Genomic DNA, 23,513 nt, shown 5'->3' on the forward strand with positions numbered 1-23,513 from the left:
TTACCAACGAATTTCGAAAGTCGGATCACCTTTTCGTGTTGTGGAATGGTCCCAGGAAGGGGCTTCCAGCTTCCAAGGCTACGATTGCACGCTGGTTAAAGGGTGCTATTGCGTCTACGTATGTTGCCTGTGGTAAGCCGGTTCCCACTGGGCTAAAGGCTCATTCTCTGCGTTCTCAAGCGACTTCATGGGCAGAGAATCACTTGGTCTCTTGCCAAGAGATATGCAGGGCGGCCACATGGAAATCCTGGCATACTTTTTCCAGGCATTATCGCCTGGATGTCCGGGGGCCTCCTGCAGAGTCCTTTGGGAGCAGTGTGATTCGAGCGGGACTCTCAGGGTCCCGCCCCAGTTAAGGCGGCTCGGGTACATCCCAGCTGTCTGGACTGATCCTGGTACGTACTGGGAAAGGAAAATTAGGTTCTTACCTTTGCTAATTTTCATTCCAGTAGTACCATGGATCAGTCCAGACGCCCGCCCGTGGTGCTTCTGGGAGTCCGCTCGTATTCTATTGTTTCACCTTGCAGTTTTTTGTCTTGTGTCGGTCGCCACTGTGTCATAGGGCCGGTTGCCATTTTATTGTGTTCTTGTTGTACACTTGTGGTGTCCTGTTTGTTGTTTCTGGTTTTTAACTGTTTTCCAGGATGTGGCTATTTGATCTGGTCACTGTTTAAAAAAAAAAAAAAAAAAAATTTTTGTGGGGGGACGTTGTGTGTAGTGCTTAAGTCATTCCTTCTGCTTTGATATCACATATACTGAAGGACCGCAGGAGGCACACCAGTATATCTAGGGGGTGCTTTCAGTTTTCTCTCTGACTCCATCTGCTGGAGGGGAGGCATAACCCAGCTGTCTGGACTGATCCATGGTAGTACTGGAATGAAAATTAGCAAAGGTAAGAACCTAATTTTCCTATTTTTTACATACAAGTGACTGGGATCCCCATGGGATCACCAGTTGCTCCCTCAATTGCCTGTTTATATATGTCTCAGTTTGAGGAGAAGTTCATCTATTCGAGTCGGGTTTTTTTTCTCAGATTAAATGGATTTGGGATGGTGATGAATTTTCATTACAGGAATTTGAATTATAGTTGAATTCATCTGATGGTAATATCCAGTTTACTTTTCAGAGTAGTAAGTATATTAGTTTCCTTGATGTTAGGGTACGTTGTGTGAGTCAGGAGATTGAGACCACAGTATTTGTGAAGAAAATGGATAGAAATTCTATCCTCCATTTTGAGAGCTTTCATCCGAGGAGTCTTAGAGAGAGTTCCTGTTGGGCAGTTTCTGAGATATAGGAGAATCTGTTCCTTGGTTACCGAATATAAGGTTAAGGCAGACTCCTTATCCCAGAAATTTTTGGCATGAGGTTATCCTAGCAAAGTTCTGAAACGTGCATACAAGCGAGGTTTGTATGCTCAGAGGGAGAATTTACTCTTGAAAGCTAAGAAAGATCCATTGGAGAGAATTGTGTGTTGTCTCCCGTACTCTGTGAGATGTGCGTCCATTAGAAAAATTATCATAGACATTGGAGTTTGCTTAACACTATTCCAGGGTGTGAGGAACGTTTGGTTTTTGCTTTCTCTAAGGGCCAAAATTTAAGGGCTAGATGATAGACACCTTCGAATTGTGGATACAGAAGATACATGCTCTGGGTGTTCAGTGTGCCCGAATAGATTGAAATTGCGCAATTATCAATATGAGAACCGGGAGCCCTATATATTTAAGGAGGATTACTCCTGTACATCAAGGAGGGTTGTTTATGGCATAGTTTGCCCTTGTCAGTTGTATATTGAGCATACCAAGCGCCAGATTAGATCATGTATCATTGAACATAAGAGTAATCTGAGGATTAAAAGAGAAGGGGCACAGCTGGTGGCTCCCTGGTACCAATTGAAGCATGAGGTGGAACAACGTCAATTCTTTGTAAAAGGCGAAGGGAGAAACAAGAGTGGGTGTTTGCTCATTCTGCTGCAGTCAGATGAGGAGGTGAAGAGGCCTGTGTAGAAAGGGGGTAGAAGTGTGAGGTTTCAGCTTATTTTTCACTAGCTTCTAAAGATTCCTGTTGCCACACAGGAATTTGTAATATTTTTCTTCCCCTGGATGATGTGATCGTGTTTAAACCTAAAGGATGCATTTTACACACTAAAGTGTTATAAGGCTAAATATTAGAACAAGTACCATAACCTTATCAAAAGTGAAATGTGGTAAAACAAAACTCTGAAGAAATTCATGAATGAGATATATATAGATATATACAAACAGAATGTGCTTATCTCACCTATGGCATACTTTCAAAATGGTTTCTCCTTATTTTCATATGTGACCACAAATTTGTTTTAAAATGGACTTTATTTGTTGGTATTTTTTTGTTCTGACTGAATTTCTTGTTTTGTTAAATCCGGACTCTCAATATTTTTGCTTTATCTTTTAAGGAAAAGGTAGTTTCATTTATCAAGCTGAAAAGTGGATTACCAAAGAAAAAGCAGCTGAGAAGTTTTCATTTCAACTTTAAAGGTGAATGATTTAGTGAATGAGTCAAATTTCCTAGTGAATGGTAATGTAGGGCTTTGTACTTCTTGACTTCAAGTCATGTGCTAAAGCATACAGAAACTAAAATTAAAAAAATAAAAATTTAAACACTGTCTCTGTCATTACAGGCCTCTGCTGTCCTCAAAACAGTATTTTCTAACTATGTAATTGAAAAAAAAAAAAAAAAAAAGCAAGGAAGAAGGCTTGGCAGATACAGAATAGATGATGAATGTTTCTGGAGGAAGCTGTGGGAGCCCGAACACCACTGAACCTGTGGGTGAGATCTTCCAGGAATTGTGGTCCAAGTTGAAGGAGTGTCATGACAAAGAAGTGCAAGGTATAGTGGAATGGGGGAGGGAGGCGGGAGGTGAGCAGCTTAGTTAAACTGAATATAAAAGTATAGTTTGGTACAATTGCATAAGCCAGAAATCTCTTGCTGCTTAAGGGCCACAGGAGAGGAACAAATGTGTATGTGTGTGTATATATATATATATATATATATATATATATATGTGTGTATATATATATATATAAATAATATATATAATATACTGCTTTGACACACATACTGAATATATATATATATATATATATATATATACACATTTCTATTAGAGTAATCACAGTACTGCTTTGACATATTCAGTATGTGTCAAAGCAGTACTGTGATTACTCTAATAGAAATGTACACACACACACACACACACACATATATATATATATATATATATATATATATATATATATATATATATATATATATATAGATAGATAGATAGATATAGAGAAATATATATAGATATAGAGAGATATAGATATCCCTATTTCTTTTAAGCTTTGGCCACAAACATTCAGCTGGAGTTTTCAGTTTTGTTCATAAGAGGAATACTGTGATTCTTCGCTTGGGGGTTTGCTACAGATAGTTCACTGGCAGTCTGACTGCCAGTGAACAGGCACTGCAGAAGACACACTAGCATATGGCATGCCATTCTTGCACTTTCAGGTGTCATGTCATGTGTTTTCTTACATAGTGCATAACTGTTATTAAAATAGTTTCTATCCGATTTTATCCTTGAAGGATTGTCTGTTAGGATTAAAAAGTACACTTTCCTTCTATAAAGTGCTTCTATTTTCTTTTTCTTTCCAACTTTTTCGCCCAACATCTTTCTCCTGCTTCTTTGCGCCTCCAATTATAATATAATCTAACTGAGTTAAGGTGCTATGAACTTTAATTCACAATTACCCAGGTTTTTCTCCCCTCCCCCATATATCCAGCGCAGGGAACACATTGGCAGTCCTCCAGCTGAGTGTTATAGTTTGCTCCAGAATTCAGCTAGTGGGGGTCTCTAATATTTGGTGAGGAGCATTCTCTCATTTCTGTTGTCTGTGAAGATTGCATTGCTGACTGACCTGAAGAGCAGGTGATGTGTATAGCAGATAAAATAAGGATTTTTCTCATACACATTGGGGCCTGCCTCAGAAAATGTTCACGTTTATAAATTAGCATTAGGACCTGATGCTCTTGAAGATTTTTTTTTTAACATGAAAACATCTATAGAAGATTATAACTATTTTATTTTGGTTTCTTTTTGAGTTGTATGCTTTCTTAAAAATTTAAACTAATGAAAATTCAAGTGCTGAAAGTTCATATTTTGAGGCTTTATCAGTATAATGTAATTGTATCAGCCGGCTTTGTGATTTCTTGATATGCTATCAAATCTGAAAACATGGACACATTTTGGGGCCCAACTTTATAAATGTGTGTTTTTCCCCATTGTGTGCCTATCAGAAAAATGTTAGTTCAGTCCCATTGTATTTATTTAAAATCTTTATTAACCGCAAGTTGCAGGATCTGTTCTAAGTGGTGTATAGCTTACATATCAGCAGAATAAAATAAAAATACTTAATTAAAATTTCAACAAAAACATATTCAAATAACATGAATCAACAATAATATTAACATTAGCAAACGTTACAAATCAAATGCAACTAACATTTTCAAATGCTTCTCAAAATAATCGTGTTCAGCTGCTTCTGAAACAACTTAATATCGGACATGAGGCGGAGATAAGTGGGCAAATCATTAAAAAAAAAAAAAAAAAAAAAAGGCCCACTATAGAAGATGCCCATTTCTGAGTTACAACAAGCTGAATATATTTAAAAGCAGGGACTTGTAACTGTATGGTATTCATACATCGAAGAACACGAGTGAGTTCATATAATGAAATCAGGCCCACTAAATATGAGGGATCTTCTCCATTGACCGCCTTAAAAACAAACAGTATCTTAAATTTAATGTGTTGAATGATGGGCAGCCAGTGAAGTTGAAATGATCTCTTCTTTTTCTGCATACAAGAAGATGAGCTGCAGGGTTCTGAAGTAACTGAATAGCCTTAATCCAATATTTCAGGAAGCCAACAAGCAAAGCATTGCCATAATCGACTGCACATAAAAGAAATGACTTAATTACAATTCTAAAATCATTTTGGGATAACAAAAAACGTAAACGAATAAATGATGCAAGAATCTCAGCTTATAAGAGCCATTACATAAAAGTAACTGATATAAGACATAGAAGAATCAAACTGAAATCCCAGGTTTTTAATAAAATTTTGAAAACCTTATTTCTGATACTTAAGATTGATTTTTTTTTCTTTGATGTGCTAAAACACTATCAGATATTGCTATCAAGTCACATAATGAATGCAGTTAGAATATGGAAATAGAGGACTTATGGGAAATGAGATTTGGGCCATGATGGGCCCGGAACTTTTGAGGAAAAGCGCTATAGAACCCTGTGCTGTAAAGTTCAGGAGTTAATTACTTTTAGTAGCTTGTACAGCTCTCAGATTGAAAAATTGTGCTCAGACATCTGAAGAAAATCAGTCTATTAGATTAAAATCAAGCAGAGGAAATTCATGTCATGGTGTTAAAGCTTAGAATAAATGTAGGATCATATGGAATGCTGTTTAGGATACTACTTTAGAATGTGTGTGTTTATAAGATTTAAAGATGCTTTCTTTGCATTTTGCTTTAAAAACTCTTTTTCAGCACTGTGGCATTAATTGGAAAACCCACATGACATCCTTTAAAATACATTTTGGGTGGGACCAAGGAATTCTGCCTGAAGGAAGAGTTTTTATTTTTCCCTTAAATTAGTCAGTTGGCCTTATACTGTTGTGTAAAATAAGATCCTCTGGCTGTATGACAGCTTCAAAGACATGCCTCAAGGATGGGTCATTTTTTTAAGAGATGCAGCATAGTATCTGGTACAAGAAAATATTGAAGAGATGTTAAATAAGTTGCCTGAATTTTGCTTGCTCTATAGTTTGAAATTAGGACTTAAAATAGACACAGGCATTTTTAAAGGTGGACAACATTAAAAAAAACCAAAATCAAACAAAAAAAAATCCTTCCTTTATAAATTTAATGTAATCATGAATTTGTGTATCACAATTATGCTTGTTTTGACTAGCTGTTTGTTTGACATGCTTCATTTTCCACAACAATACTGTAGGATTTATAAACTGAAATGGTTGGACTATACAGTGGACCCTTGACTTACGAACTCAATTCGTTTGCGAGGGCTGGTTGTAACTCAAGTTGGTTGTAAGTCAAGACTATTTTTCTCATAAGAAATAATGGAAATACCCATAATGCGTTCTGAACCTCCCAAAGCACCCCATACCTAACCTTTTCATAATAAAAAAGGGTTGTATAATGTGCGTAATTTACCAGAAACACAAATAAGTTTCCTAGTGTACTCACTAAAAAGTTATAAAATGTGCTTTCCTGGCGTGTAGCCAGATGGACTCAGAACGAATGGGTATAGTATCCGCGTGCTAGTAGTTGGAGACGGATCTGACGTCAGCACGGGGTATATATACCCCCACAGGAAGCGTAGCAACTTAGTAATTTCCGTCTCCAAAGCAGTTTGGAGAGCCTGCACGCTCGCTGAGCATGTTTTCCAAATCTACTTTCTATTTTCTACTTTCTTCTTTCTTTCAACGACAACTTCTGCAACATTGAGCCCCGCACTCCTGCGGTGATATCCTAAGGTCCCTCCCCCAGTAGAGTTTCCCGGGGTGATTTCCGTGATCCCCCAGAGGTCTAAGTCCTCGGTCCAGTGACCGAATCGCGGCAGGGACATAGCCCCCGGGCGAGGTTCGGGTGAGGCATACGAGGCGCCTCGGTCCCGGTGTGGACGAGGCAGCGGGTGCATATCCTCAAACGCGGCGGGGAAGGTACTTGCCCTCTCCCCCCGCAGCCGGAGACCGCCCGGGTTCCAGCCAGGAAGCGCCGAGGATCAGGTAATGAGTAAATCTCTTATTTCTGGTCTCCGAGGAACAGAGGATCGGCGGCGTGGCACGCCGTGGAGGGCGCCATTTTGTGGGCCTTGTTCAGGTATTGAGCGCCCGTAATAGGCGCGGCTCTATTCCTCCTTGTGCGTATATTGCCTTATTGCTGAGAGCCTATTGAATGCCATTGAGCGTGTATTGCTAACCGCTTATTGCTGGGAGCCTATTGAATGCCATTGAGCGTGTATTGCTAACCGCTTATTGCTGGGAGCCTATTGAATGCCATTGAGCGTGTATTGCTAACTGCATATTGCTGAGAGCATATTGCATACAATTGAGCTGTTTTCATGGCCGCCTATTGCTGAGAACATATTGCATATTAATGTTAATGTTACTGTTACTTTTTTCTATTCTATTTCTTGTTACCCTCCGCCCAGTTTTGATTCCCCTGTTAAAATGTAATTTCCAAACGTAACCAGTTTTGTTGTAAACCGGCATGATGTCCACAACTAATGCCGGTATATAAAAACGTTTAAATAACCATAATAATTTGTTTATTTATTTAAGCGCCTGTTGTATTAAGCGCATATTGCTGCCGCATATTATTATTATTGTGCGCCTGTTGTATTAAGCGCTTATTGCTGCCGCATATTATTATTATTGCGCGCCTGTTGTATTAAGCGCATATTGCTGCCGCATATTATTATTATTATTGCGTGCCTGTTGTATTAAGCGCATATTGCTGCCGCATATTATTATTATTGCGCGCCTGTTGTATTAAGCGCATATTGCTGCCGCATATTATTAATATTGTGCGCCTGTTCTATTAAGCATTCAGCGCATACTTTTCAATGGAACAGAACGCCTCAGCGTTGGCGCCGCCTGCCTCAGGCATTAAAGCCCTTGGCCTTTGCTCTGCATGCCAGCTTAGAGCCACGCACAGTGAAGAGCCAGACTCCCTATGTGCCCAATGTGAAGAGGCCACGGGACCCTCGGGCCAGGACCAGTCTCAGCCACGATTTGCGACAGTTCCCCAGGGGCTACCCCGGATTTAGTGGGCAGTCTCGACCAATCGGGAATCCCGGGGGATCTTGTACCCCGGCGATTAGAGGCTGCTTCAATTTCCTGGGTGGATCTCTTTAAGGGGATTCATGCCTTTGTACAGATGCAAACGGCTTCCCGTCCAGGCCCTGCGGTTCCTGCTGTTCCTGTTGTTCCTGCTGTTCCTGCGGTTCCTGCGACTGCTGCGGCTGCTGTGGCTGCCGCTGCGGTGGCGGCTCCTGCAGATCCTGTTCCTGGACCTTCACGCCCTTATCGTGAGCGGGACCTCCCGCCGCTGGACAGTCCAGATCAATCAGACCAGGAGGTTTCACCGGACGAGTCCGAACTCCCAGACGAGGGGGAACTTCCCCCAGGGATTGAGCCATATAGAACCATGAGGCGGTTCTTCCCTAAGGAGGATCTCTCCGACCTGGTGTCTCAGTGTCTGGGGGAGTTGGATATTACAGGTCCCAGCGCTACAGTACCCTCTGCGCAGAACCCCCTGCTGGAAGGTCTTCGTCCTACAGCCCGCCATTTTCCATTCTTGCAAGCGGCACAACAACTGATAGATTTAGAATGGGCGGCACCAGCGGCTTCCTTCAAAGGGGGCCGGGCCCTGACGGGCATGTATCCATTGGCACCGGCTATCCAGGACCTGCTGGCGTGCCCTCAGGTGGACGCCTTGATTAGCGCTGTGGTCAAGCGCACTACCATTCCAGTTGAAGGGGGGATGGCCCTCAAGGAGCCTCATGACCGGCGACTGGATGCCATTCTGAAACAGACCTTTGAGGTGGCAGCTCTATCTTTGCGGATCGTGACCTGCTGCACAGTGGTGATGCGTGCCTGTTTGTCACAGGTCAGGAACAACGCTCCAGCAGCTGACATGGAGTCAGCTCTTTCGTTCCTCACGGATGCTGCATCAGACCTGGTCCGGACAACAGCTAAGGGGATCTCATCCTCCGTAGCCGCCAGGAGGCAGCTCTGGATCCGGAGATGGTCAGCTGATGCGCCTTCAAAGACACGCCTCACCAGATTGCCCTTTAAGGGCTCTTTCCTATTTGGCAGCGACCTTGATAAACTGGCCAGTACATGGGGTGCCTCTCCAGTGCCTAGACTGCCGGCAGATCGGTTCAGAAGGGGCCAGCGCGCCTTTCCAAGGCCCTCCAGGGGCAGGAGTTCACAGCGCTTTGTTCCTTACAGGAGTCGCTACCAGGCACCAAGTCCTCAGGCCAGGAATCAGTCCTTTCGGACCAAGCAGCGCAAGAGGGGAGCGGGCCCGGGCTCGGGTCCTGGCCGCGCCTCCCAATGAGAATCCGCCGATTCATCTGGGGGACGGAGCCATAGGGGGCAGGTTAACCCTCTTCTATCCCAGATGGGTCGAGATTACGTCGGACCAGTGGGTCCTCGCCATTATCCGGGAGGGATATTATCTGGACTTTCATCATCTCCCTCCGGACAAGTTTGTGGAATCTTCATGTCCCATACACAAGAAGGCAGCATTGGAAGCTACCTTGGCAAGGCTCCTGTCCTTGAAAGCCATCATCCCAGTACCTGCCTGGGAAGTGAATTCTGGGCACACTTCCATTTATTTCATGGTACCCAAGAAAGGGGGCACCTTTCAGCCTGTGCTGGACCTGCGGACATGAGAAGACTACTGGCAGGGGAGCCCCTTCCCCTGCCTCCTCTCCGGGACCTTCTACGTCAAGGTCCCATACTCCACGAGGATCCAGCTCAATTCTCTCTTACGGTCTGGCCATTGAGAGGGCTAGACTAAAGAAAAGAGGTTACTCGGAGCCCGTGATAGATACACTCCTCCGAGCTCGCAAGTTTTCCACATCCCTCACCTATGTAAGGATCTGGAGAATATTTGAAGCGTCGTGCGACACTCATGGCACCAAACCACATTCGACCACAATCCCTGTGGTGTTGGATTTCCTGCAAGATGGCCTTCAGAAGGGTCTCTCCCTCAGCTCCATCAAGGTTCAGGTGGCTGAGCTGTCTTGTTATGGCCCCAGGAGGGATGGCAAGACTATCGCCAAGCACCCAGATGTTTCTTGCTTCCTGCAAGGAGTCAAGCATATTTGTCCGCCACTGAAGTGGCCTGTGCCCTTATGGAACCTCAACCTTGTTTTGGATTTCCTCGCGGGATCCACCTTCAGACCCCTTAGGGGCCTGTCTCTCCGTTCTCCTACCTTGAAGATGGTGTTCTTGCTGGCTGTATGTTCAGCACGCCGCATATCAGAGCTACAAGCACTGTCCTGCCGGGATCCATTTCTCAGAATCACTCCTGAGGCTATCCATCTTCGCACGGTTCCCTCCTTTCTACCGAAAGTGGTTTCTCAGTTTCATCTTAACCAAACCATATCCTTACCTACCACGGCGGGTTTGAAGAAATCTGAAGAAGGGCGTTTATTGCGCCATCTCGACATTGGCAGATTACTGCCCAGATATCTAGAAGTGACATAAGAACTACGAAAGACGGACCATCTGTTCGTCCTGCACAACGGGAAGAAGCAAGGTGAAGCGGCCTCGCGGCCCACCATCGCCCGCTGGATTAAAGAAGTTATCTGAGCAGCTTATGTGGAGGCTGGGAAGTCTCCGCCTCTACAAGTCAAGGCTCATTCTACCAGAGCACAAGCGGCATCATGGGCGGAATCCAGGATGCTGTCGCCTGCAGAAATATGTAAAGCGGCGACATGGTCCTCCCTCCATACCTTCTCCAGATTCTACCGTCTGGATGTCCAGGCCAGGGAGGACTCAGCATTTGCGAGGGTGGTATTACATGGTCCTCATACAGCCTCCCGCCCAGGCTGGGAGTAAAGCTTTTGTATATCCCATTCTTTCTGAGTCCATCTGGCTACACGCCAGGAAATGTTGAGATTACTTACCTGATAATCTCCTTTTCCTTAGTGTAGACAGATGGACTCAGCATCCCGCCCAGCTGCCTGTGTACATGGGTTTCACCGATTCAAGGTAAGCCATGTCATCTGTTTCCATAAGAGCGTACACTCTACCAGGTGTCAACGCCTTCCGGTTGGGAATGCTGGCGGTCTCCAGCTACTATCAATCGGTCAGGGGAATCCTGTTTCACTTTTCACTGAGCGTCGGTACACACATCCATAACAGCTTTTGCAAGGAAGATTACTAAGTTGCTACGCTTCCTGTGGGGGGTATATATACCCCGTGCTGACGTCAGATCCGTCTCCAACTGCTAGCACGAGCACACTGTACCCATTCGTTCTGAGTCCATCTGTCTACACTAAGGAAAAGGAGATTATCAGGTAAGTAATCTCAACATTAGCCTACCAGAAATAACAACAATTTCATACTGTACTCACCATTCAAGTTGACATCTTTGGCTTGCAGGAAGGGAGGGGGGGGAGAGGATGAAATGGAAGGTGGTTATTGTTTGGAAGGAGAGTCCCCTTCCATAAGAACATCAGGAATCTGGCTCTTTGGTGTCCTTTCTCTCCTTAGGAGAGTTTGTAGCCCACTAGGACCTGCTTCTTGCTCACTGGGTATCAACCTTTTCAGAACTAAAAACTGGTCTAAGGTTGTCTTTCCGTCTTGAAGAAAAGGCGGAAAGACAACCTTAGACCTTACTACAGAACAGTGTTGTTCTGTAGTATGACATTATCATTAAGCAAGTGAATGCAACGATTGGCTTTTTCTCTGTCTGGGTGGGTCTTCTCTACAAATGTTTGTAGCTCTGCCCATTTTTTCAGGATTTCCTTTATTTCAGAAGAGGAAACTTGCTGTGCTGATTGTTGATCCTCCCCCCCCCCCCCCCCTCCTTTTCAGAAAGCTCCTCTCTGTTGCTCAGCCAGATGTTCCTGAAGTTCCTCTGTAGACCATTCCTCTGAGTGTTCCTCCACCAGTTCCTTAACATCACCGCTGGCTACCTGCAAGCCTGTGGACTCTGCTGTAGTGACAATGTCATCAACCACAGGGTCAGTTGCAGGATCAGGCTCTACAAAGCCTTCAAATTCTCTCTATATAATGTTAGGCCACACTTTCTTCCAGGCAGATCTGTGTCCTTAGACATTGGCCCAGGATTTCTCTATTAACCCCACACTGGAAAGGATGTTGTAATGTTCCTTCCAGAATTCTGTAAGGGTTAAATCAGTGTCTGAGCCCATCTGGAAGCACTTCTGGAACAGTTCCTTGGTGTATAGCTTCTTAAAGTTAGCAATAACTTGCTGGTCCATAGGCTGCAGCAGAGGAGTTGTATTAGGTGGGAGGAACTCTATTGTGAGCCATGAGAATTCTTCAGCCAACTCTTCTGCCAAGTCTCATAGGTGAGCAGGAGCATTGTCCATGATGAGAGCCTTAAGTGGTAACCCTTTCTGTCCTCTAGATATTTCTTAACAGTAGGACAGAAAACCTCCCTGATCCATTCAAGGAAAAGTACTCTTGTTACCCAGGCTTTTGTGTTAGATCTCCACATGACCCCTAGCTTATTTTTCATGACGTTATGTTTTCTGAACACTCTAGGGGTCTCAGAGTGATAAACCAAGGGAGGTTTTATCTTGAGTTCACCACTCGCATTGACACATAGCAATAAGGTTAGCCTATCCTTCATAGGATTGTGGCCTGGCATTTTCTTCTCTTCCTGGGTAATGTTTGTTCTCCTGGGTATTTTCTTCCAGAAAACCACAGTTTCATCACAGTTAAAAACTTGATGAGAGCAAAAGCCATTATCCCAGGACAAGCAGGATGATAGTCCTCACATATGGGTGATGTCACTGGACGGAGCCCTATCACGGAAAACTTTGTCAAAGTTTCTAGAAACTTTTGACTGGCACTCTGAGCATGCTCAGCATGCCATGATCCCTTGAGCCACAGGGGTCTCCCTTCAGTCTTCTTTTTTCCGCGCTGCAGTTAGCCTCACGGTGAAGGAAGCCTGTGTGATTCCTCACACAATTTTCCTCATGGAAAAAGTTTAAAAATTCTCAAATGTAATCCCCTACATAGGGGTCTCCCATTTCCACCTATTGGTGAGTACTAATTTTTGCTCCGGTCGATACCATTTCAAAAATTTTTTTTTGTCAGAAGACCGGTGATGGCTGTCCGGCCTTCACTATGGCAACTGGGTTTAAAAAATGCCCAAATTGCCCTCGCACGATGTCAATTACCGACCTGCATGTCGAGTGTGTCCTGTGTTTGGGCGAGGGACATAGTGTATCGACATGTCCACAATGTGCCGAGATGATGGCTAAAGGCAGACAGGCCTGTCTGGAAAAGATGGAGCATCTCTTTCATACTCAGTTACTACCATCGACGTCATCATCAACACAGTCATCTCCGGTGGGAGCGGCCAAAAAGTTGGTATTGAGAGCCAAGTGACGTCCCGATGGAAGCGGTGACCGTCCGTCCCCGACTCCATCTCGGTCATCGATTAAAATCGACCTCTGGGCTTGAGAAAAAAGGCATCAAGCATCGCGAAAAGCATCGCCATCGACGGACTTCTACCACCGATGTCGGATCGATTCTTGGAGTGCCCTCAATACCCTTCGAGCCACCACCGAAAAAAGGCTTGAGTGGAACAGCCATCGACACCCTCAATGCCTCTCAGGCTTGGTGATCCCCACCGATATTGGTGTCTGGTACCGCGCCACCACAGGGAGCTGTGGAAGTGCCGGTTCCACCTTCTCTGCCACCCCTTATAGCTGCTCTGACCTCACCAGCTATACGGGAGGAACTGGACGGTTTCATCTGCCAGGCAGTTCGGGACGCTCTGCGAGATATCCAACCATTGATGCTGATGCCTGCACCGGTGCCAACGTTGGACCTCTCTCTCTTCACTCCGATACTCGGTGCCCTCCCGATGCAGCTGCTACCATTGGGCACGAAGTCACCAATCCCCAAGCCCAGGGAAGATAGCGCCTCTGGGAATTCACAGATACCTGAGCCTATTCCGGGATCGTCGGATTTCTCATCCGAGGCACCCGTTTTCTCCATCGGTTCCATTAATTCCACCATCGATGCTACTGATGAAACCATCAATACCTTCGATGCCAAGTTTCATACCTCACTCCTCTACAGCATCCTTCATCAGATACCTGGGACTAAGGGGACACTGATTCTTCATCAGAGGATATTTTATTGGACCCATCCCCACCAGAAGAAAGGAGGAAGTCTCCACCGGAGGAACTCTCCTTTTCCAATTTTGTAAAGGAGATGTCAGATACCGTTCCTTTCCAGTTGGTACCTCAAGAGGACACGAGACAGAAAACCCTGGAAGTCTTGTAATTTGTAGATCCTCCTAAGAAGGTACTTGCCATACCAGTGCATGATGTCCTCGTTAATGTCCAGCATAGACTGTGGGAGCATCCTTGCTCAATTCCACCAGTGAACAAGCGGACTGATGCCACATACCTGGTTCAACATATACCAGGTTTTCAAAACCCTCACCTCCCGCACCAATCTGTAGTTGTGGAGTCTGCCCAAAAGAAGTCAGAGAATTCGCCCACGCTTGTCTATGCCTCCTGGCAAGGAGCAGAAATTCCTAGATACTCTTGGCCGGTAAATGTTCCAAGGTTCCATGCTACTCTCCAGAATTGCATCATATCAATTATATATGACTCAATACCAGCACAATTTAAGGAAGCAAATGCAAGAATTATCTGAATCTCTACCTCGGCAACACCAAGATTCCTTTAATAACATCATTTATAAGGGCCTAGAGGCAGGTAAACATGAAGTCTGTGCAGCCTATGACAGCTTTGAAACATCTTCCAGAATGGCTGCAACAGGAATTAGTGCCTGCAGATGGGCTTGGCTAAAGGCTTCTGACCTCAGGTCTGAGGTTCAAGAAAAATTGGCAGACCTGCCTTGTACTCAAGACAACCTTTTTGGAGAGAAGGTACAAGATGCTGTGGCGCAGCTAAAGTAACATTCTGAAACTGCGCTAAGTCTCCACTGTTCCAGCAGAGAAACCCTCTTCTGCACGGCGCACAGCCAGAAAGGACACCAGGAAACCATATTACAAACCACGAAGATACTATCCTCCTGCATCTCGTGGTAGGGCATCAAGACCATCCCAGAGAGATCAATCCAGGCAACCAAGGGCACCTAGGCCTCAACCTCCTCAGGCAGGCCCAGCATCTGGATTTTGAAAACCTGCCAGAGGACAGCAGCCACTCCACCAACCCGAGGTCTGATCTCCTTCTTTCTACCCAATTGGTCAAACATCACAACAGATCAATGGGTACTATCCATTATCACACAGGGTTACCATCTGGATTTTCTCACAGTATCCAACCACTCTCCACCAAGTTTGCCTTAGGTACACAAAGATCATTCCAATCTTCTGCAAACAGAATTATCCACCTCCTGAGAGCCAGGGCCGTGGAACCAGTTCCCTGACCTCAAGAGGGCAGAGGATTCTACTCCCGCTATTTTCTCATTCCAAAGAAAACGGGAGGCCTACGTCCCATCTTAAAGGACCTCCGAAAACTCTACAAATTTCTACGGAAAGAAAAGTTCAGAATGGTATCCTTAGGCAGTATGCTTCTCCTTCTTCAGACAGGAGATTGGCTCTGTTCTCTGGATCTTCAAGATGCTTATGCTCACATTCCAATATTTCCCCCTCATCGCAAGTTCCTGAGCTTCCTGGTGGGTCATCAACACTTTCAATTCCGGGTGCTATCATTTGGACTTGCTTCCGCATCCCGAGTATTCACAAAGTGCCTAGCAGTGGCAGCGGCCCATCTATGCAAAGAAAAACATGCATGTGTTTCCTTATCTAGACGACTGGCTCATCAAGAGCCAATCAAGACAAGGAGTTCTCAACTCACTCAAGCACACAATCAATCTGCTTCACTCGTTGGGATTTCTAATCAACTACCAAAAATCCCATCTTATACCATCTCGCCGCCTTCAGTTCATTGGAGCAGAATTGAACATCACCGTATCCAAAGCCTTCCTCCCAATATACCGCGCAGACACACTCTCCAAATTAGCGAACTCTCTGAGCACAAAGCCAACAGCCACGGCCCATCAGTTCCTAACTCTGCTCGGCCACATGGCTTCCACAGTCCATCTCATTCCTATGGCCAGATTAGCCATGAGAATAACGCAATGGACATTGAGATCTCAGTGGCTCCAAGCCATTCAACCACTGTAGTCTCCAATTCAAATAATTCACCAGTCACATTCATCTCTCCTCTCGTGGGCGAAAACGAACAACTTGCTCACAGGCCTACCTTTCCAGCAATCGGTTCCACAAGTACATAACTACAGATGCATCCACCTTTCCAGCAATCTGTTCCATAACTACAGTTGCATCCACCTTGGGTTGGGGAGCACATATAGAAAGTCTTCAGACTCAAGATACTTGGACAAAACTCGAAGCAACTTTCCAAATTAACTTCTTGGAGCTTTGAGCTATACGTTATGCTCTCTGTGTTCAAGGACTGCCTTTCACACAAGACTATTCTAATACAAACAGACATCACAGTTGCCATGTGGTACCTGAACAAACAAGGAGGTATGGGTTCTTATCTCCTTTGCTAAGAAGCCGCTCAAATTTGGGACTGGGCCCTGACACATTCCATGTTTCTCCGAGCCACTTATCTGGCAGGCATACACAACGTAGTTGCAGACCGCCTCGGTCGTCCATTCCAACCCCATGAGTGGTCCCTGGATCTTTAGTAATGACCAGGATATTCCAAAGTTGGGGTCAGCTAACAATGGACCTCTTTGCATCCGAACTGAATCATAAAGTGGACAGATTCTGCTCCCTGCACAAACAGAGAAACCAGTTAGCCATGGACGCCTTTGTTCGCCCCTGGAACTCAGGTCTTCTATATGCGTATCCCCCGATACTGCTCATAACCAAAACTCTAGTGAAGCTGCAACAGGACAAAGGGTCAATGATACTCATAGCCCCATATTGGCCTCGACAAGTATGGTTTCCAAATTAACTTCTTGTTACTCCGTGACCTCTCGACCAGGGAACCAATTCGCCTGGGCACAGCACCCACTCTCATAACTCAGGATCAGGGCAGGTTGCGCCACCCCCAACCTTCAAACCCCATCTCTCACAGCCTGGATGTTGAAAGCTTGATCCTGCAACCACTCAATCTTTCAACTAATGTCTCAAGTGCTTGTAGCTTCACGAAAACCTTCCACACGAAAATCCTATCTGTGTAAGTGGAAAAGATTCACCACATGGTGCACGCAGAAAAGTATTGATCCCTTTTCCTGCCCCACATCGTCTTATTAGACTATCTCTGGCACCTTTCGGACTCTGGCCTACAGACTTTGTCGGTAAGGGTATACCTGAGTGCTATCTCAGCTTACCACAAGGGAGTAGGGGATACCCAGATATCAGCACAACCCCTTGTCAGTAGATTTATGAGAGGTTTAATTCAGCTTAAACCCCCTTTGCGGCCATTAGTCACAGAATGGGACCTTAATGTGGTACCAGCACGGCTCATGTGTTCTCCTTTTGAGCCCATAGATTCATGCGATGTTAAATTTCTTACATGGAAAGTTCTCTTCCTAGTAGCTATCACAACTGCTAGAAGAGTTAGTGAGTTACAAGCACTTGTAACATACTCACCCTATACCAGGTTCCTACATGACCGAGTGGTACTCCATACTCACCCTAAATTCCTTCCCAAGGTGGTTAGTGACTTCCACTTGAATCAGTCTATAAATTTGCCCACATTCTTTCCCAGTCCTCACTTGCACCAAGGCAAAAGAGATTTACACACCTTTGACTGTAAACGTGCGCTAGCATATTATCTAGAACGCACTAAAGTCTATAGGGACTCCACCCAGCTCTGTTTCTTTTGATCAAAACAAACCAGGTAAAGCAGTGGGCAAACAAACACTCTCTAACTGGCCAGCAGATTGTATAGACTTCTGCTATGAAAAAAGCAGGCCTTTCTCTCCAGGGACGAGTATAGGCGCACTCAGAGCAATGGCAACCTCAGTAGCACACTATCGTTCCATACCGATTGCTGACATATGCAAGGCTGCAACATGGAGCTCTCTTCACGTTTGCAGCCCATTACTGCTTGGACAAGGATGGACGACAAGATTCAGCCGTTGGACAATCTGTCTTAAAGAACTTATTTCCAGCATAATCCCAACTCCTTCCACATCCAACTTGCTGTGATTTCAGGCTGCCTCATTTTTCCAACAGTACACCAGTTGTTGTGCCCGTTGCACAAGTTGTATGCTGTTGGTCCAACACAAAGATGACTCAGCCTGTAGCTTGCTAATCACCCATATGTGAGGTCTATCATCCTGCTTGTCCTTGAATAAAGCAAAGTTGCTTACCTGTAATAGGTGTTATCCCAGGACAGCAAGATGTCCTCACAAAACCCACCCGCCACCCCGCGGAGTTGAGTCTGAAACATTTTATTATTTTGTTTTTTGCCAACACTTACTGCTACAAACGAGACTGAAGGGAGACCCCTTTGGATCAAGGGATCATGGCATGCTGAGCATGCTCAGTGGGCTCAGTGTGCCAGTCAAAGGTTTCTAGAAACTTTGACAAAGTTTTTCGTGATAGGGCTCCGTCCAGTGACCTCACCCAAATGTGAGGACTACATCCTGCTGTCCTGGGATAACACCTATTACAGGTAAGCAATTTTGCTTTTCTCCGTGACATCGTTTCGAAGTGGTGTATGTAATTTTCGGCAGCTTTTTTATTAGCACTGGATGCTTCACCATGCGTAGCTACGATATGAACCCCAGTTCTTGCTTTAAAATTGTGAAACCACTCCTTACTGGCATGAAATGTTTCGCCACTCGTTGATGGCTTATCCTTTATGAGATCTGCATTTATAGCCCTAGCTTTTTCACAGATTATAGACTCAGGCTATCACCTGCCATCTGCCTTTCATTTATCCACACTAATAGCCTTTCTACCTCGTCTAACCCTGATGATCGTGACTTACTAATTTGAGTAACAACTTTAGCAACACTAGCTTCCTTATACAAATCTTTTCTTTGTAAGATTGTCGAGATGGTGGATTTAGCTGTACATATTAGTGAGATCGGTCTCATGAACGCCACTCTCATATTTCTGCACAATTTCCATCTTTTCAATTGTGATTGCTTTCTTTATCGGCATTTAGATCGTAACTCAAGACTAAAATTGTGGTCATAACCCAAGTTGTTTATATGTCAGGCCAGTCGTAACTAGAGGGTCCACTGTATATACAAGCAAGCTCTGCAAAGACATTAGAAAAAAATGGGATCATATACAAACACTGTTGCCAAATTTTGTATGTGTGCTTGGTGGGGAGAAGGGGAGGGGGGAGAGGGCACTGCTTTTCTTTGCTACAAAGCAGTTTTTGAAATAACCAGACTGAAAAATTCTCAGCTGAAATGATGATCGGAGTACCTCTTGTCTTAGTCTTCCAGAAATATAAAATATAGAAACATAGAAATGACGGCAGAAGAAGACCAAACGGCCCATCCAGTCTGCCCAGCAAGCTTCACACATTTTTTTCTCATACTTATCTGTTTCCCTTAGCTCTTTGGTTCTATTTCCCTTCCACCCCCCCACCATTAATGTAGAGAGCAGTGATGGAGCTGCATCCAAGTGAAATATCAAGCTTGATTAGTTAGGGGTAGTAGGGGAAGTAACCGCCGCAATAAGCAAGCTACACCCATGCTTATTTGTTTTAGCCAGACTATGTTATTCAGCCCTTCTTGGTTGTTTTTCTTCTCCCCTGCCGTTGAAGCAGAGAGCTATGCTGGATATGCATTGAAAGTGAAGTATCAGGCTTATTTGGTTTGGGGTAGTAACCGCCGTAACAGGCCAGCTACTCCCCGCTTTGTGAGTGCGAATCCTTTTTTCTTCTCCCCTGCTGTTGAAGCAGAGAGCTATGCTGGATATGCGTGAAGTATCAGTTTTTCTTCTCCCCTGCCGTTGAAGCAGGGAGCTATGCTGGATATGTGTGAAGTATCAGTTTTTCTTCTCCCCTGCCGTTGAAGCAGGGAGCTATGCTGGATATGTGTGAAGTATCAGTTTTTCTTCTCCCCTGCCGTTGAAGCAGGGAGCTATGCTGGATATGCATTGAAAGTGAAGTATCAGGCTTATTTGGTTTGGGGTAGTAACCGCCGTAACAAGCCAGCTACTCCCCGCTTTGTGAGTGCGAATCCTTTTTTCCACATTTCCTCTTGCTGTTGTAGCTTAGAGCGATGTTGGAGTCACAGTAACCATGTGTATGTTTATTGAATAAGGGTATTATCTCCAGGCAGTAGCTGTCATTCTGGCGAGCCACCCACTCTTTATTGACGGCCTCTTGATTTTATGGATCCACAGTGTTTATCCCACGCCCCTTTGAAGTCCTTCACAGTTCTGGTCTTCACCACTTCCTCCAGAAGGGCATTCCAGGCATCCACCACCCTCTCCGTGAAGAAATACTTCCTGACATTGGTTCTGAATCTTCCTCCCTGGAGCTTCAAATCGTGACCTCTGGTTCTGCTGATTTTTTTTTCCCTACGGAAAAGGTTTGTCGTTGTCTTTGGATCATTAAAACCTTTCAAGTATCTGAAAGTCTGTATCATATCACCTCTGCTCCTCCTTTCCTCCAGGGTGTACATATTTAGATTCTTCAATCTCTCCTCATAAGTCATTTGATGAAGACCTTCCACCTTTTTGGTCGCCCTTCTCTGGACCGCCTCCATCTTGTCTCTGTCTCTTCGGAGATATGGTCTCCAGAACTGAACACAATACTCCAGGTGAGGTCTCACCAAGGATCTGTACAAGGGGATAATCACTTCCCTTTTCTTACTCTATATTCCTCTCTCTATGCAGCCCAGCATTCTTCTGGCTTTAGCTATCGCCTTGTCACATTGTTTTGCCGACTTCAGATCATTAGACACCATCACCCCAAGGTCTCTCTCCTGCTCCGTGCACATCAGCCATTCTCCCCCCATCGAATACAGTTCATTCGGATTTCGACTCCCCATATGCATGACTCTGCACTTCTTGGCATTGAATGTCAGCTGCCATATCTTTGACCACTCTTCCATCTTCCTTAAATCCCGTCTCATTCTCTCCACTCCTTCCGGCGTGTCCACTCTGTTGCAGATCTTAGTGTCATCCGCAAAAAGACATACCTTACCTTCTATCCCTTCCGCAATGTCGCTCACAAAGATATTGAAAAGGACCAGTCCCAACACCGATCCCTGCGGTACACCACTTAAAACCACTCTCTCTTCAGAGAGAGTTCCATTTACCATCACACATTGTCTTCTGTCCGTCAACCAGTTTGCAATCCAGGCCACCACCTCGGCACTCATTCCTAAGCTTCTCATTTTATTCACCAGTCTCCTGTGCGGGACAGTGTCAAAAGCTTTGCTGAAATCTAAGTAGATGACATCGAGTGCTCTTCCTTGATCCAATTCTTTGGTTACCCAGTCAAAAAAGTCAGATGTCAAAATGGCTGATAACAGGGATAATGATCATTCAGATGTATATAGTTAAAGCACATAAGAAAATGGGATACTGTTGACCAAAGCAAGAGTAATTTAAAAATATTTTATGATAGGTTTGTTTGCCTTGCGTTCCTGTGAGCCAGCCTCTAGCTGATGTTGATTTTATATATATATATATATATTTATCGAGTTTTATATACCGTCCGGTTTCGCCATCACAGTGGTTTACAAAGTTTCGATGTTTAACAGTTTCTAAAAGGTTCATGTGATTGTTAACATAGATATTGTCAGTTTTGTAAACGTAGTTCAGAGGTCAAGCTATACAGGTTTCGGTTATGTTACTTTCTTGCATTGGTTCCACATGTTTGCATAGTGTCATTAGGAGGGAAGTGGTGTTTTAGTCATTGGGTGAGTTGGTAGGCTTTGGTAAACATCCAGGTTTTTAGATCTTTTTTGAAAGTTTTTGTTTTGTTGTGTTCTGAGTTCGATTGGGACGGTGTTCCAGGGTTTAGGGCTTCCTAATGAAATTGCTCTCTTGAGTTGAGGTGAGTTGTTTGGAACGAGCAGATGGAATCTTTAATAATCCTTTATTAGCTGATCTGTTTGGAGAGTGCAATTTTATGGATGTACTTAGCCAGTTTGTTTTTCATATATTATTTTCTGTAGTATGGATAGTATTTTGTATTCTATCCTAAATTTTATTGGGAGCCAGTGTAGTGATATAAGTGTAGGAGTAATGTGATCATGTTTTTTAGATCCAGTGAGTATTTTTGCAGCTGCGTTTTGGAGGATTTGGAGTGGTCGGATGGTGTTAAGAGGTAAGTTGAATAGCAGGGAGTTGCAATAGTCCAGGTTGGAGAAGATGAGTAGTTGAAGGACTGTTCTGAAGTCATTGTGAGAGAGGAAAGGTTTTAAATGACGTAGGGTTAGGAGTTTGTGATATCCGTCTTTGATTTTTGTTGTGATGTGGTTCTTGAAGGAAAGTTCCTTGTCAATTATGACTCCAAGGTTACGGGCATGATTGACAGGTGAGATTGCCTCTTTTTGGTTCATTAGGTTGAGGGGTGGCAGTTGAGGGGGTGTTGTTCTTTCTATCCAGTATAATTATTTCAGTCTTATCGAAGTTTAGGATGAGTTTCATGTTGGTTAATAGTTGCTTTAATTTGTTGAGATAAGTGGCTGTTTTTTTGTAGATTTCTTTCAGAGAGTTGTGTATTGGGATTAATATTTGTATATCATCCGCATATATGAAGTGGGTCAGTTTAAAGTTTAAGAGGAAGTGGCATATCAGAAGCAGATAAATGTTGAAGAGTGTTGCCGATAGAGCGGAGCCTTGGGTAACTCCGGTGTCTAGGTTTTTTTTTGTTTTTTTTTAAAGGGTGTCTATCACAAAAAACCTACCAACACTTGGTAGGTTTTTTGTGATAGATAGGATGTGAACCATTGTAGGGTTTTTTCTCTTGCACCAATTTCGGATAGATGGTCAATCATGATAGAGTGGTTTACCGTGTCAAAGGCTGCTGATAGGTCAAGTAGGACTAAAAGGTAGCTGTGGCTGTTTTCGAAACCTTTGAGTACGGTGTCGTTTAATGATAGGAGTAGTGTCTCCGTATTCAGTTGTTTCCTGAAGCCAAATTGCGTGGGTAGTAGGATGTTTTCTTCAGGGTGGTCGCTGAGTCGGGAGTGGATGATTTTCTCGATAATTTTGCAATGAAGGGTAGGTTTGATATGGGTCGGTAGTTCAGTGGGTTTTCTGGATCAAGGTTGGTCTTTTTCAGTATGGGCTTGATAATTGCTGATTTTAGGCATTCTGGGTAGTTTCCTTCAGTGAGGGATAGGTTTACAATGTCTGTTAGCGTTTTGGTTACTGATGGTTCGATGGCTTTGATCGTCGTTATGGGTATGCAATCAATAGGATGTTTAGCTGGGTTCATTTTTTTGATGATCTTTTGGATTTCCAGTGACTATGCTGTATCAAAGTTGGGCCAACGATGCTTGAATGTTCTGTATTTTCTGATCCTGCAAGTTGTTGAGGCTATTTAGGAATCAGCCCTAGCAGGGCTAGGCCCTGGTCAGATCTGAGGGTCCTCCCATGTGGAGACCCTCCGAGGTGGTCACTATTTAATGTCCGTGTGGTCGTCGTCACCATCTTGACCTGTTCACAGCCCTGTCCGCCATCCCGACCCGTGCGCACAAATATCTTGTGCTCGTATGGTCGCGCGTCCAAGGACCGTGC

At 44.4% G+C, this 23,513-nt stretch overlaps 1 protein-coding gene across 7 annotated transcripts in view; it reads left to right on the top strand.

Annotated features, from left to right (window-relative positions):
• Positions 1-23,513, top strand: part of RBBP8 (RB binding protein 8, endonuclease) — a 379,857-nt gene that overhangs the window by 41,147 nt on the left and 315,197 nt on the right. For 6 of the 7 annotated variants that reach the window (XR_003854777.1, XM_029591118.1, XM_029591123.1 and 3 more), the window contains 2 exons: positions 2,432-2,513; positions 2,657-2,865. Coding sequence is in view for 6 of the 7 variants with exons in the window: in XM_029591118.1 (XP_029446978.1) it covers positions 2,751-2,865 (115 nt within the window). In the remaining variant the exon portion in view is untranslated. The remainder of the gene's footprint in view (positions 1-2,431; positions 2,514-2,656; positions 2,866-23,513) is intronic. The other variant, XM_029591124.1, reaches the window with a different exon arrangement.

The sequence above is a fragment of the Rhinatrema bivittatum genome, chromosome 2 (assembly GCF_901001135.1).
Source record: "Rhinatrema bivittatum chromosome 2, aRhiBiv1.1, whole genome shotgun sequence".
NCBI classification, from domain to species: Eukaryota; Metazoa; Chordata; class Amphibia; order Gymnophiona; family Rhinatrematidae; genus Rhinatrema; species Rhinatrema bivittatum.